The following is a 14,197-nucleotide window of genomic DNA, read 5'->3' on the forward strand; positions in this document are numbered from 1 at the left end:
ATAGCGATAACTTCTTATTAATTAAAATAAAAAGGGGGCAACAATATAGAATCCACAGTTAGTTTGGAACCCATCTTTATTTATTGTGGGTGAGGAAACGAGCACCTGGAAGAAACCCACGATGCAGCCGTTTGATCTGCTTTCAGGCCCTCCAGCCTTTGCCATAAAACCCGTCCACGTGACACAGAATACCGCGGTACGACTAGTTTTTTTTCTCCTCGTCTCTCTGCGCCGGCCTTCTTATATCTGCCCGCATCGAGTCCAGCACTATAACTGCAGTCTACAAAAGCATCGATGGATCTACTCCCCAATATCTATGCACATACAGCATCTACAAATAAGACGTGATATCTGTGACCCCCCCGACTCAAGAAGCGTCAAAATGTCAGAACCCACCTTTCAGACCCACTTCCCTCCCGATCTCCTATCTTCTCCCTACGTTCTCCCTCGCCTTCCATCCTCTCTCATAATTACCTGCGTATTTCCTAGCGGTTCCATGGGCTGCTACTCGTGTAACGTTATTATCCGTCCCCCAAAAACGACGGTTCTCCACCAGCGCCGCGCACCGCTGCCCCTGTACTGCGGGCTCTTTCAAACAGCAGCGTAGACCAACGGAAGGTGCTTTGAGCATCGAGCGTCTGCGTCTCTGTCTCCCCGCGAACTTCATAGGGGTAAAAAGTCACACTATGGCACTGCTGTAATTTGTACGCGTAGAAAGCGACACATTTCTCATGTTTGACGTGAGCAGAACGCCAACGCTTTGAATGTCATAATGAAGGTGTGGTTTTCTCACCGTATGAGACGAAAAAACGGCCTCTGAACGTGACGTAGCGACAAACTGACCGCAGGGTACCAGGTGTCCCGAGGACTGTAGCAAGAGCGCTAATGAAAAACAGCTCATGATGCTTCTTCTGCATGTAAACAGTGTAAACAGCGGCCTTACAAGCAGTTATGAAGTTACAGAGTTTTTAACGCGACACGTACGTTCATACTTGAGGGTATTAGCGCACAACTCGCGATGCGCTCGGCAAACTTTTCACTGTGTTCGGCGTCCAGATACACGCCTCTCTGACTGACGGAGAGCTCAGGTGAGGCCGACAGGAATGACACCTCCACATTACACTTTAAATTACCCGAACTAAAGTGGACAAAATATCTGTGTTCCAACTGCGCTTCTGGGCCTCTTGGTCCTTCTTGAAGCAGAAGCTGCTACGAGTCGGTCCTCACAAACACTTTGTCCCGGGAGAAGACCTTGATGGCCTCGTCCAGCTCCGACAGCCTGCAGTCCAGGTGCGCGCGACGAGACCGGACGCTCAGCGTGTCGGTGCGCATCGGCAGCGCGAGCAGCTCCTTCACCAGGGTTTGCTGTGCTGGAAGCACCAGGGGAGAAATTTTGTAAGCGCTTTCGAACGTGTGACTCTTGACACGTAAAGGTGTCCACAGTAGATACGAGAATATGAGCCTCTGGACCTCGTGCTGCATTAGACCATCTCGGCGTTCACAAAACAGGAAAAATTGGCCGACTTTTCGCGGCTCAGGAACACATTTTCTTTAATTTGTCCCCCTTCAGTTGCTGAAAGCGCCTTGAAGCACCTGAGGACACCGTGCTGTCGGAGGGGACTTTGCCAGTAATGTGACGGGTGTGAAGGGTGTGAAAGGTGTGCCGGTACAGGAGACTCCTACTGTTTTTAAGCGACTGGAGCATCTCCTGCCTCTCCTTCTCCGGTACTAGAGTATGACCAGCTGGGACTGATGGATCAGGCATGTTCTTCCTCCTGTCCTCCTCCTCCTGCCGCCACTGCCTCTTCCTCTTCTCCAGGCTGAGAGGAGAAACACAGCGAGTGAGATGGTCAGGGCTGGTCCAGCTCTCGGAGGCGAAGCGGAGCCACGCAGGCTTTGCGCGGGCATCACTCACTAGTGCGGCACGAGGCCCCGCGGTGCACAGACGGGCTTCGGCTGCTCCCTTGAAATGTTCTGCAAGGAGCGGGAGCGACGCAGAGCGGTCTTCCCCGCAGCCCGAGCATTGAGGCCCACGAAATCGACCGTTCTCCCACACACCTGCATCTAACGCAGAGACAGCACGAGATGCAGCAATGAAAGGTCGCATTTATTCATCTATTCAACTATTCTTCTAGCAGACACTTTTCGCTGAACATTGCAGAGTGCAGCTAATGGGGTACAAGTAGGGCACTACTGCCAAGCTCTGGACGCAAGGTTCCCAAAACAATGCTGTTCACACCGAAGGCAGCAGGCAGGTGACGAACGCAGCACTGGAAGCTGAAGGTCGCAGGATCACAACCCAAGTGCGTTCCTGCTGCTGTACAGCTGAGCAGCGCACCAGTCCTGTGCTGCACCGAGAACACAGCCAACGTTTTATAAACCCCACCTAAGTGGCTGCAGTCAGCAGTCGTGAGCGACATCGCTGCACGATTGTGTGAAAACAGCTCCTTCGTAGTTCTCGTGACTTGAAAGCGATCCTCCCTGGTACGACAGAGCGAAAACGGCCATGGTCTCACCTCCGAATCGCAGCTGTTCAGGCTCTGCGATGACGGGCAGCGTTGGAGCAGGAGAGACCTCGTCGGGCTGCTCCCAGAGTGAGCTCTCAGGAAGTTCTGGCACTCTGGCTTCTTGGGGGGGTTTGCTTCCTTCCACACACACAAAGAATACGGGAAAGACGTTAGAGCGCTCTCCATCTCTCCATCTGCTTCGCCATCCGCAGCCTTCAAACAGTAATGTTCAGGCAAAAATAGGTCTGATTAATTTGTGGTTTTTGTCCAAATGCAACAGAAATCTACAGATTGCACACCATGTCTGTCTAAGTATCACCTTCACCACCTTCACGTTTTCACCAACCTCAAATAGCTAAATGGGACTTTTAAAACAATCCTGCTGTACTTCCGATTCTCTGTGTTATGGGTGGTAGTGAGGAGTACGGTTGCTGGAATAAAACACATCAAAATAAAGAGAATATAATAATGACAAATGCTGACAGCACGGGGTAGGGGGATAGAAAAAGGGAGCACGTTAAAGTGTTATGTGTAAGTAATTCTGGACACGGCGGTCTTAAGGCTGGATTTAAAGGTGTCCACAGTAGTTCCGATATTCTGGACTTTTACATTTACATACTTAGCTGATGCTTTTTCCCAAAGCGACTTACAATGCTAAGTTGCTTGCAGTTATTTACCCATTTATTCAGCTGGGTAATTTTACTGGAGCATTCAGGGTAAGCACAATGCTTAAGTACACTACAGCAGGAGATGAGACTTGATCCTGCGAGCTTTGGGTCCAATGGCAACAGCTGTAACCACTAAGCCACCAGTGTTTTTCAAGAAGATTTTCAGCCATGTTTAAGATAAAGCAGGAACTTTCTACATATGGGAGAAAAATGGGTGAACCTTTTGTGCCTCAGGAAGAAAATGTATATTTTTCCTATTTAAATTAAAAGTAATGAAGTGTTTGTTTCATGATGACTTGCTTTGCAAGAGTCAGGAACAAATCACAAATGAGAATATTACGCATCAGATAATGTATCTTATAGACAACCAAGGGAACAAGTTAGAAATTCCCCACGTTAACAATTAGGCAAAAATGGACCTACTACAATACACTCTTACTTTGCAGAAGTACAGCGATGCTCCGACAAAACCATTTCTTACCTGCAGCTGAATCATCACTTTGGACGTGACATTCTGGTATTTGGAAGAAGTCCAGAGAGCCTTGACAGGCAGGGGCCTGGTGCGCTCCCTCTCGGCCTCCTGCTCCCTGCACCGCTTCTGGATCTCCCTCAGCCTGCGAACATTCTCCTTGCCATAATCTCGTGGCTGTGGGTCTGTGTCAGAACAGGTGAGGTCACGGATTCTGTTCTGAATAATTATGAGGTCAGGTGCAAGAAACATCCTGCGGTCCAGCTGCATGCTGAACAGTAACTGAGGACGTATCGTATACCGGCGGCTCCACGTCCTCTTCAGGTACGAGGATCATGATAATGCTGGGGAGCATGGAAATTCTCGTGCAAGATGTGGATCGCAGCATCGCTCGTTCTTACGGGATCTGGGGGGGGTCGAGCCGAGAGAAACGCCCTCCATCTTGAGCAGCAGCCCCACCATTCCCTTTTGGCTCCTCTCGCGGATGTGGGCGGCAGCGGCGCCGGCGCGAGGGGGGGCGGGGGTTCGAGCGCTGTAGTATCCGGGATACAGTAAAGGATCGGGTGCAAGGGGCCCTGACGGCAGGGCCAGATGCGGCGGCGGCGGCTCCTGGTTCCCCTCAAGACGCCCTCTTGCTGGAACGCAAAGCAGAGAGAAGGGTTTGACATGGAGCTGCAGTATGATGCCACGTAATGATGCACAGGACGCAGAAAATAGAAAAATACATGAAATCGTTTGCCCCTGTGAGTAGAACAGGCAACAGGATGGATTTCACGTTCATTTCAAGACTGAACAGCCAGATGAAGGAGATGCTTGACCTCGACATTCACATGAGGTGTGGGTTATAGGAGACACGAGAGTGAACGGAGACGACGCCTCACCTTACACATCACACGTTGTGGCGGTCGCAGCGCTACTCGACTGACAAACAATGTAACGCTCATGCTGTCATGCTCACAGAAGCCTTTTTCCACTGAAGCCACTATACTTTCAAGTACTGGCTCCCTCTGTATGAGGGATGAGCAGCGTACAGGGGAAAAACAATGACACGGCGACACAGTGGGGCGCACGGCAGCTCGGGCGGTTTGGCGAGCGATGCACTCGAGTTGCTGTTTCTACATCGACCCCTTTCCAGGGCGCAAGGGTTACCAAACTCCGCACGTCTCTCACCGGAGGCGGGCTGTCTGTAGCGTTCCGGAAAGAGCGAGGGGTCCGGAGGGATCGGGCCGGAGATCGAAGAGGGACCCTCGCACATTATTGGCTGCAACAGGACAAATCACAGTTAAAGTGCTACACTTTAGCAAGCTGTTTAAACATCATTCACGTTTGTGACTTTACACGCACGCACGCACGCACGCCGGCATTATTTATGAACTTGTTGCAAACTGCAGGTGTTGTACGTAAGAACTTTGACCTTTCTTTGGCCAAATTGCCCTTGGTTAAAGACAAGGGACTGTGGCTCACGAGAGGACGGCAACGGGAGCACAGTCTAAAATAATAATAATAATCGACGCACACAATCTCTCATGCTGTACGTGATTAATTTCTCTTCTACTCCAGGCTGCAAGCGGAGCTCCTCTACAGACAGAGAGCGGAACGTATGAGGACCAACGGAGCGCTGAGTGTCCGTCCGAGCGCGTAAACACGGTAAAGAAGGAGCCGCACTTCGCTCTTACCCACCGATCATTAGGAGACGTCACCGCACAACGGACACTATGCCGTATCCATGGTAACGGCTTGCGATGCGCATGCGCACCTCTCAGTTCTCGGCGCTACAAGTACGTACAGGTAGAACAGCGCGAGAATGCAGCCCTGGATAGCTCCGCAGATGTCGTGTCGTGTGAAACAACTGCGTATCGCTAGAGTCGCTCTGCTGCATTTACGTGCACAGTCAGTTACAAGATGGCTTGAGGACACTGCATAGCAACGTAAGCGTCATACTTACTTATTACGCGTACCGTACAGAGAAATAATTTGGTGGCGACGGCGGCTCACGTGACGTGGCAGCCATTTTCGCACGTTACGCCGCACGTAGGCACAACGACGTGACGCGGGCACGCAGTGCGTGCGAGGGAGAGAAGTCGCGCATGCTCAGTAGTGACTGCGCGCCCGTTTCTCCTTTACTGTGTCCTCCTCCTCCTCCTCCTCCTCCTCCTTCTCCTCGCGCCGGACCCGCAGAAGCGCCGTGTTCTTCGTACAGCGGCGGTGAACTTAACGGTAAGGAGCCGGAGCGCCGCCCGCTGGAGCGCACGGAGGTGCGGGGACGCCTTGCTTGCTTGCTGCGCGATGTCTTGAGCGCCTGTTTTTCTGGCAGGCTGAGGCTGACAATATATAATATTAATATAGACACAGAGAGAGAGAGAGACAGCTGCCTGTGCTGGCGCTCCAAGGTCGTGTTTTGACAGCAGCAGCAGCGCCGCCGGGCGGAGGAGAATGAAGAGAGAGAGAGAGAGAGGAGGAGCAGCAGCAGCAGGGCCGCCGCCTCACCGCAAGGCCTCGAATCCACTGCCTGAGCTCCGCGCTGCCGGTCGCTTCTCTTCATCTTCATCTGCGCTGCGGCCTGCCTGCCTGCCTGCTTGCCTGCGCCTGCCTGCCTGCCTGCCTGCCTGCCTGCCTGCCTGCCTGCCTGCCTGCCTGCCTCGTCGTGCTCCGTTTGAGGAAGTCGCTCAAACCGTCGCGCCTTGATCTCGCAACGTCCCCTCGGTGACACTGACTGTGACTGTCACGGGCGTGTGCTCGAAGGGGCTCGAGCTCGGCCTCGGCCTCGGCCTTTCTCCGCTCCCGCTCCCGCTCCCGTTTCCGCCGCTCACTAACTTGGCCTGAAGGGACGAGTGTGAAGAGTGTGTGTCCCGTGTGTGTCCTTTTTGTGTCGTGGGCGCCAGGGGGCGGAACGGCGAGTTAGTAGCGCTGCTGTCTCACGCCGCACCCGGTGGTGCGAGAGGACGTGGGTTCGAGCCCCGCTCAGACTCTATCTGTGGGGGTTTCCTCTGGGTGCTCTGGTTGCCTCCCACACTCATGCTGTTCAGGTTCCCCCCATAGTGTGTGAGTGACAGAGAGAGAGAGTGTTCCACTGATGTGTGCGAGTAGCAAGTTGTAAGCAGTGTATCTAGCAGTGTAAGTTACCGTGGTGAATAAGGTGTGTGGGCTAATAACGCTACGTAGTGTCCGTTGTAAGTCGCTTTGGAGAAAAGCGTCTACGTGAATAAATGTAAACGTAAGGGAAATGTATCGCACTCTATGTGTTCTGCACAGCGAAACATGTCGCAGGTGGCCAACAGCAGCAGTGAAGTCTGTCTGTCACTCACTCACTCACTCACTCACTCACTCACTCGCAGGCAACTGGTACCATAGTAGTAGCGTTGCTCCCTTTGGACCCAAAGTTCACAGGTTTGAATCTCACCTTAAGCTGTAGAACCCATGAGCAAGGTACTTACTCTAAATTACTCTGGTAAAATTACTACCCAGCTGTATAAATGGCTAAATAACTCTAAGTACCCCAGTGTTGTCAGTCGCTTTGGTGAAAAGTGTCACCTAAATGGTTCATGTGGTGGAAAGTAACAAACTGCACTTTAGAATCACTAATCTAAGTGTCTCTGCCTGCTGATGTAATGAAAACATCATTACGTTTTACATTTTCTACGAGATGTATTTTGCTCCCTTTTTCCGCAGGAGAAGGAACTGGACTGTAGTTTAGAGACGTGTGTGTGTGTGTGTGTGTGTGTGTGTAAGTTCTTTAGTGTTTCCGTCTTCAAAGAGCTACTAATGTTGTCAAAACCGACAACGTTTTCCTACATGACAGCAAATTAACTTTTTTTTTTTTTTTAGAAGCACCTCCTTTCATAAGCGGGTGGTCACATGAAGCTCAGTATCATATTTGACCCGTCTAATAATAGCGACTCACAGGTGACTTTGAGCCCTGCCTTGTGATGGGGGGGGGGGGGGGTCCTCTGGTCTCCCAGGGCCTCAGGCTCCGTGTGATTTTGGATCAAATCCCAAGCGGGGAGCGTGTAGCCCAGCGGCTGGAGCGATTGCCTTCCCCTGGGCTCGAACCCGCGCTGCGACACAGCACAGAGCACAGTGCTTTCCCAGAATTGCTCCACTATGATGGTTAAAAGAGCGAATCGTCGTAAGTGCGTTTGTGCGTCGAGCTCCCGATGTACAACCCCTTGGGCAGAAGGTGTGAGTTCAATAATGATTAAGGAAAGTGTAATGCAGCACATTTTGCCCTTTGGAATATGGACAATAGCGGGTTTTCAGAAAGAATGCGCCACAGTATTTGTTACGAATGAAGAGCATTCAGAAGCGAGCTGAAATGTAGGGATTAAAGTGACACGAGTGTGGTGAAAGTGACACTTGAAGTGCTTGAACATCTCCCTTGGGAGGCAATGCAGTCGTACGAGCAAATTTACTCTACGTTGAACCCAAAGACCTAAAATATAGTATTAATATGTAACGTACTGTGTCAGCACAGCAGTGTAGAGCAGCACAGCTGGATTGTGGGTGAATCTCCTTCCCAGCAGGCGTCCTGGAGACCTGCCCTTGCGCGCCGCTCTCATCCTCTGTTGGACACCGAGATGATTTGACACCGGTTTCTTGCCGACATAAAACCGAGTAAAGGAGCCATCGGTGAAGTAGGGGAGCGGAAGGGACGCTGGCAGGGGACGCTGGCAGGGCTCTGCTCCTGCTCTGGGGAAAAGACTGATGCCCCATACAGGGGCCTGGGTCACATTCATACACTGCTGCCGTGTGGCCTGCAGCTCGAGCGTGTTCTCTGAGCTGTACCACATCTTTCTGTCATACTTCACAAATGCACCGGGAAACAATGTTCGTGGCCTTGTTAGATGAGCCATTTGTGACACGTGTAGAATGTATTAATTAAAATATGAATAAAGTGTATTTTGTGTTTGCTTAGGAACAGATGTTCTGTTTCAACCCTTTTTTTTTTTTTTAAATTGTACTTGGCAATCAGGGTTTTTTTTTTTTTTTTTGTTTTGTTTTGTTTTGTAAATGCGTCCATTGTAGAAATGAGTTAATCGATTTTAATTTTCACTGTTTTTCTGCAGACGCAATGGCTGTTCCTCCTGCATACGCTGACCTGGGCAAGGCTGCCAAAGACGTCTTCAGCAAGGGCTACGGTACAGCACGCTCGCAGCGACGCCGCCGGTCCGTGTTAGCACCGTAGAGAAGGGGCGCTCCGGCAAGGCAGGCCAGGGCGCGGCGCCGCGCCGCGCTTATCGTCCTCCGCGCTCCTCTTGCATCTCGCTCGGTTCACATTTAAAGCCACCCGCTTCGCTGCAGAATGATCTCATAGACCGCTTGAGAGCAGGTTGTTCAAACCTCGAGCTGTGCCGTCCTCTTGACCTCCATCGCAATCTGCGGAGTCCTTGATGATGGAGCAACTGGCCCATCAAGTGGCCCAGGTTTTGACCCGAAGAGGTCGGCTGGTGGAACCCTTTGCCCTAAACAGCTGCGAGCTGTATGCGGGGAGTTGTTGCACAGCATTTACCATGCATTTACTTTGCTGCGAAACGTCCCCGTCAAATCCCAGAAACGAAAGCATCTTTGTTGGTCAAAACTGTAGAAGCTCGTAGCGCTCTGAGGGACAGGCAGCTCACTTCGCCACGGGGGGTCTGGGACGCGCTGCAGTCCCATGAGCAGAGCGTCGCTCGTTAGCCATCCACCGTGATGCGGAACGGACGGAAGCCTCTTTGCTGCGAGTCCTTACTGCTCTCTCCCTTCCACCCTCTGCCCTTCCCTTCTCTCAGGCTTCGGATTGATCAAACTGGATCTGAAGACCAAGTCCCAGAGTGGAGTTGTGAGTACCTTTAGTTGACAGCAGTGTCACTCAGAGATGCGGAAATGTCTCGCTGTAGCAATTATGAGCTTAACGGTAGTACACACACACGTTACACATCTCTTGCAGCTCATGTGACAATCTTGAAACGTAAATGTTTCTTCTTTAGAGCCCGTGTTTTTGAGTGTTGTCTTCAATTGAAAGATGACCGTTTACATGTTTTGTGTGGTCAGCAGGTAGGATTGAATCGCAGTTGCTGGAGACGGTATCTTCGCAGAGTTGTCCTTCACAAACGCCCTTTAAATTGCTGCATGAAGTTTAAGTGACAGATTTTAACGTGGAAGACATCCGAGAGCTCTTTCTCTCAGATGGTTTACATTTTAATGGACTTTTAGGAGATTAGGCTACAATAAACAGTTTCATAGTCCTTGCAATGGAGGTTTAATACATTTCCTGCATTTGACTTTTTGATGAGATATTTTGCATGTGCATGAACTGATTTCTCACTCTCTCTCTGTCTCTCTGCTCCCTCTGTGGATGTGTCTCTCTCTCTCTGTCAGATGGTAAGGCTGTGTGTGGCGTGTGTGGCTCACATAGGCCCCTGTGTCACCACTGCTGTGGCACGCACCGCCTGTTACTGCGGTCGGTGTACCACAGGGACGTTGTTGGAACTCTCTCTCTGGAGCTCCAGTGTCCTTGTGTACCTCATGCATCATACCGTTGTTGGTACCTGTGTTCATCATGTCTACTGCTGCTGCTGGGATGTCTTTTCACCCCCTCTTTCTTTCTTTTTTCATTTCTCTCATCTGCTTCCATCCTTTTTCATTTCACCTGTCCTTAAAACATTAATTCCCTTTTCTTTATTCTTCCATTCATTTACTAACCCTTCTTGTCCCTGTCTCTTTCCTTCTCTCCCTCCACCCATCCTTTCCTCAGGAGTTCACCACGTCTGGCTCCAGTAACACAGACACAGGAAAGGCTAGCGGTCACCTGGAGACCAAGTACAAACTCACAGACTTGGGCCTGAGTTTCAACCAGAAGTGGAACACGGACAACACGCTTTCCACCGAGATCACCCTGGAGGACCAGGTTGGTGAGCCGTCCTGGAAGAATGACCTGCTGACCTCCCTCATGGGAACCTGGTCAGAAGTTTAGACGGCTCTCCCTCGGGCCTGCTGTGACCATCAGCGGGCGACCTGGGAGAAATATGGACGTAAACCGTTGGCATGGGCCGCTGGACACCTGCTCTTGGTCACTAAGTGAAGACCCACTGTCTCAGACCATAACTTCTGCTCACTTGCTAAAGGAGACTCCTTTCTAGACCCGTGTGTAGGATGGTCACCAAAACATACGGTCAGCATTCAGTCTGGACAATTTTTGAATAAATGCGAAAACGTGGTTGCAGAATTTTATAGAGGTCTGGTGTCAGTCAAAAGTTTGGGTACACCCGGCAGTACTTACATGGGATGAACTTTACAGAAGAGTGAAAATGAGGGAACCTCCATGTGTCGTGTGTCTTGGGAATGTTGCAGAAGGGCTTTGGAGATACGTCAAGTGATTTACTGCTGAAACTTGTTAACCGGGTGCTTTGAGATAAAAACTAGTTTACTCAGCAAGCTTACTCAACAGTTTGTCTGGTGCTGTATTTACACAGACATCATAGACAAGACTCTGTATCAAGTCGTGTGACGTAAAACTGAAAGATGTCCCTTCCTTCCTGTACAGCTCGCTAAGGGACTGAAACTAACATTCGATACATCGTTTGTGCCAAACACGGGGTAAGTACTTTCTTCTGCTCGCAGTTAAAAAAAAAAAAAAAAAAAAAGTGAATGAAAAGTCTGTAATAGCAGTGGGCATGTGGATTCCGAGGCGTGCGTGTATATACACACACACACGCAGAGGGGTGTTGGCAAACTCGAGATTGCCATGCGTCTGTCTTGACTGCCTTTTAGTAATGGTGTTTAAATGTTGGAAATGCTGTTTAAATATGCAATATTGGGTGTTAAGCATATTGAGGGGTATCGATTGTTTGCTTTTACAAAGCAAGAGAGGTCATATCACGGTCCACTCGTGTCTTTGCGCTCTTTCACCTTTGGGCAATGGAGGTAATTGAGGAAAGGAAAAGGAAAAAGTCCCAGGCTACAGGTTTTGGAGAAAACACCCCTCTGGGGGATGCACTAGCAGTAGCTGCCCACCTCTGCTTGGTGTTCCAGTGTGGTACAGTAGGTCTGCAGTAGGTCCTCCAAGGGCGGCTCCTTCCTTTGCTCCTAGATGTCTCCAAATGACTCGGTGGTGATGGGGGAGAGCGCTGAGCTCTCCAGCACGACTGAGACGGAAGGAAATGGACATGATTGAGATGAGTATAGCTAATGATGACCACACTGAGGGGACATTTCGAGAAGGAGCGGAATTAGGCTGAAAACGTGTCCAGCAGCGAGTACTGAGGACATCACTTGGTGCACTGGAAACGTTCTTTTAAACAAGTCTCTTTTCAGTGTTCTTGTAGATGGCTACATGGCTCCTAAGCTGTGAAACCAAGAGCTCTGTGAGCTGCAGCTCAGCATCGCTGTACAAGGAGTGTGAAGGCCATTAGTAACTTAAACATTGATTAGCAATGCTTTCAGGTGGATGCTCTGTCATGTGCTCTCCTTAGCAAGAAGAGTGGGAAACTCAAGACCGGATACAAGCGCGACTACATGAACGTGGGCTGTGACATCGACTTTGATTTTGCGGGCCCCACCATCCACGCGGCCGCGGTGCTTGGCTATGAGGGCTGGCTGGCCGGCTACCAGATGGCCTTCGACACAGCCAAGTCCAAGCTGGCTCAGAACAACTTTGCGCTCGGCTACAAGGCCGGTGACTTCCAGCTGCACACCAACGTGTGAGTATTTCCCACAGTGGTGCTCGTACCTGCTGCGCCCCATGTGCTTCAGCTTCTTTGGTTTAGGTGCTATGGGCTCAGCTGCACCTTCTGAGCCTGGATTTTGTCAGATGTTGTAGTCTAGTTTGTAATGGCTTGGCTGCCGTTTTGCTTCTTGCACCAGTCTTTCACAAGGTGAAACGGTTAACGCGACATCTGCGTTGTCAGGAGCCACCGGTCCCGTTACAGTCAGAGGGCAGCATATGCTGTGGACGACGCCGCGGGCAGTGCGTCTCACTTCAGTTTGTTGTAGCACTGTTTTTTGTTTGCTCCGTTTGCACACGTCGCTGTTTTCTCTCTGTTTTTGCACAAATGTGGCAAACGAGAGTCTTGAGTTGCTGGACGATTGCCGCTGTCTGTTGTGCAGGAACGACGGCACTGAGTTTGGTGGCTCTATTTACCAGAAGGTGAACAGTAAACTGGAGACTGCGGTCAACTTGGCCTGGACAGCAGGCAGCAATAACACTCGCTTTGGGATCGCGGCGAAATACCAGCTGGACAAAGACTCCTCCATTTCTGTGAGTTTCCCCCCCCCCCCCCCCCCCTCTCTCTCTCCTGTGAGGTCTGAGCTCTGAATTCCTCTGGACTGTAGTTTTCTCCCATGTTCCTAGGCAATAAATGGGTATTTCAGTGTGTGAATTTGACGTTTGTCCCTTTCAGGCCAAAGTCAACAATGCTAGTCTGATTGGAGTGGGGTACACGCAAAGCCTGCGACCAGGTAACAGCACACACGTGCAAGTGTTTCTTAATGAAGTATTTGAAGGGTGATGCTGAAGAAGAGCCTAACTGGAATGTCTTCTCCTAGGTGTAAAGCTCACACTCTCTGCACTGATTGATGGCAAGAACTTCAGCGCTGGGGGACACAAGGTGGGAATGGGCTTTGAGCTGGAAGTGTAGAAAAGAGGAGCTGGGAAATGACTCCCTCCCTTAAAGAGCACCAGTAAATGTACCTCCATCCTCAGGACTCCCCATGAAAACATGCGTGTACACACTCTCTCTCATACACACTTCTGGCCTTAACCAAACCCCTATACGCAGTACTCCCTGGACTCCTCCTATTCTGAAAAATATTTTTTTTTTTTTTGGCATTCATTGCAGACTCATCAAGGTGTTAGTTCCCTGTATGTGAATTTCTTACTGCTGCCCTAGCAGATGAAATATTGCGTGGTGTTTGTTTTTATTTCTTCCATGATGAGATGGCCTGGGGCTGCTTGGTGTTTGTGTGGGAACATCCTTTTAGTTGTGGTCCGGTGATCTGCGTAGCTTCACATCATTCAACTGTTTACTGTCAAATGTAACTGCCTGCATTCTTGTATTAAACCAATTTTCCGGTGCGACTTAGCTTGTACTCAGTGTAGATTCCTCCCTCCTCATAATTAATTTTTGTGTCTCAAGTTGGGAGTCATTATGGAGGGACTTGTTCTTAAATAAATGTAACTTTCAGTTCACTTTTTACATATGAAAAGAATGTGGTGCATTATAGCTGCAGATGTGATTCACAACTTACCATAAAGTAACTGCCACTAAGATGAAGGCAAAACCATTTTAAACACACTTCTTACATGCAAGTGAAAGGAAAGGTAAGTTACAGGTAAGCTGTGAAGTCACAGCATCCATTAACTATGTGTGTATGTCAGCACTTTGTCTGGATGCCCACCCGCCAGGTGTACCACCCTATAATTTCACCCAGTGTGCATTGCTTCCTTTTGTGTGTGTTGCACACGTGCCGTGGTATTTCCTGCTCCAATTAGGAAAGGTGCTGCTGCTCTACTGCTGAGCCGTTTTTCTAGCTGATTGTTAGACTTGTGAAATAAAAGCAGTTTCCCAGTGAACTAAGAT

The 14,197-nt window shown here is 50.1% G+C and overlaps 2 protein-coding genes across 7 annotated transcripts; one reads left to right on the plus strand and one right to left on the minus strand.

Annotated features, from left to right (window-relative positions):
* Positions 1-71: 71 nt before the first annotated feature.
* enkd1 (enkurin domain containing 1) lies at positions 72-6,195 on the minus strand. Of its 4 annotated transcripts, none has more exons than XM_029247284.1 (8): positions 6,132-6,195; positions 4,815-4,905; positions 4,046-4,279; positions 3,657-3,829; positions 2,517-2,645; positions 1,916-2,064; positions 1,684-1,820; positions 72-1,370 (listed from the first exon to the last, which is right to left on the minus strand). In XM_029247284.1, the coding sequence occupies exons 2-8, from the start codon at positions 4,897-4,899 to the stop codon at positions 1,210-1,212; spliced, it is 1,068 nt and encodes a 355-aa protein (XP_029103117.1). In that variant the 5' UTR covers positions 4,900-4,905; positions 6,132-6,195; the 3' UTR covers positions 72-1,209. The 4 variants fall into 4 exon arrangements, with proteins under 4 accessions (XP_029103117.1, XP_029103115.1, XP_029103116.1 ...); XM_029247282.1 differs by lacking the exon at positions 6,132-6,195 and adding an exon at positions 5,590-5,734; XM_029247283.1 differs by lacking the exon at positions 6,132-6,195 and adding an exon at positions 5,325-5,550.
* On the plus strand, positions 5,765-13,813 carry vdac3 (voltage-dependent anion channel 3). Of its 3 annotated transcripts, none has more exons than XM_018728726.2 (10): positions 5,765-5,861; positions 8,708-8,779; positions 9,410-9,459; positions 9,807-9,809; positions 10,375-10,527; positions 11,164-11,216; positions 12,092-12,319; positions 12,726-12,876; positions 13,019-13,076; positions 13,164-13,813. In XM_018728726.2, exons 2-10 carry the CDS (start codon positions 8,713-8,715, stop codon positions 13,253-13,255), a joined length of 855 nt encoding a protein of 284 aa, XP_018584242.2. In that variant the 5' UTR covers positions 5,765-5,861; positions 8,708-8,712; the 3' UTR covers positions 13,256-13,813. The 3 variants fall into 3 exon arrangements, with proteins under 3 accessions (XP_018584242.2, XP_018584243.2, XP_018584244.1); XM_018728728.2 differs by lacking the exon at positions 5,765-5,861 and adding an exon at positions 6,154-6,171; XM_018728727.2 differs by lacking the exon at positions 9,807-9,809.
* Positions 13,814-14,197: the final 384 nt, after the last annotated feature.

The sequence above is a fragment of the Scleropages formosus genome, chromosome 21 (assembly GCF_900964775.1).
Source record: "Scleropages formosus chromosome 21, fSclFor1.1, whole genome shotgun sequence".
Lineage (NCBI taxonomy): Eukaryota > Metazoa > Chordata > Actinopteri > Osteoglossiformes > Osteoglossidae > Scleropages > Scleropages formosus.

What these genes read in the sequence shown, in the direction of transcription:
- enkd1 (XM_018728725.2), bottom strand. An exon ending in AAGTGATGATTCAGCTGCAG is followed by an intron (nt 2,646 to 3,656) that starts GTAAGAAATGGT and finishes TGTGTGTGGAAG; the next exon opens with GAAGCAAACCCCCCCAAGAA. An exon ending in GCTCCAGTCGCTTAAAAACA is followed by an intron (nt 1,371 to 1,683) that starts GTAGGAGTCTCC and finishes TGGTGCTTCCAG; the next exon opens with CACAGCAAACCCTGGTGAAG.
- vdac3 (XM_018728726.2), top strand. Translation starts at nt 8,713, where the DNA reads ATGGCTGTTCCTCCTGCATACGCTGACCTGGGCAAGGCTGCCAAAGAC. An exon ending in AGATCACCCTGGAGGACCAG is followed by an intron (nt 10,528 to 11,163) that starts GTTGGTGAGCCG and finishes CTTCCTGTACAG; the next exon opens with CTCGCTAAGGGACTGAAACT. An exon ending in CACGCAAAGCCTGCGACCAG is followed by an intron (nt 13,077 to 13,163) that starts GTAACAGCACAC and finishes GTCTTCTCCTAG; the next exon opens with GTGTAAAGCTCACACTCTCT.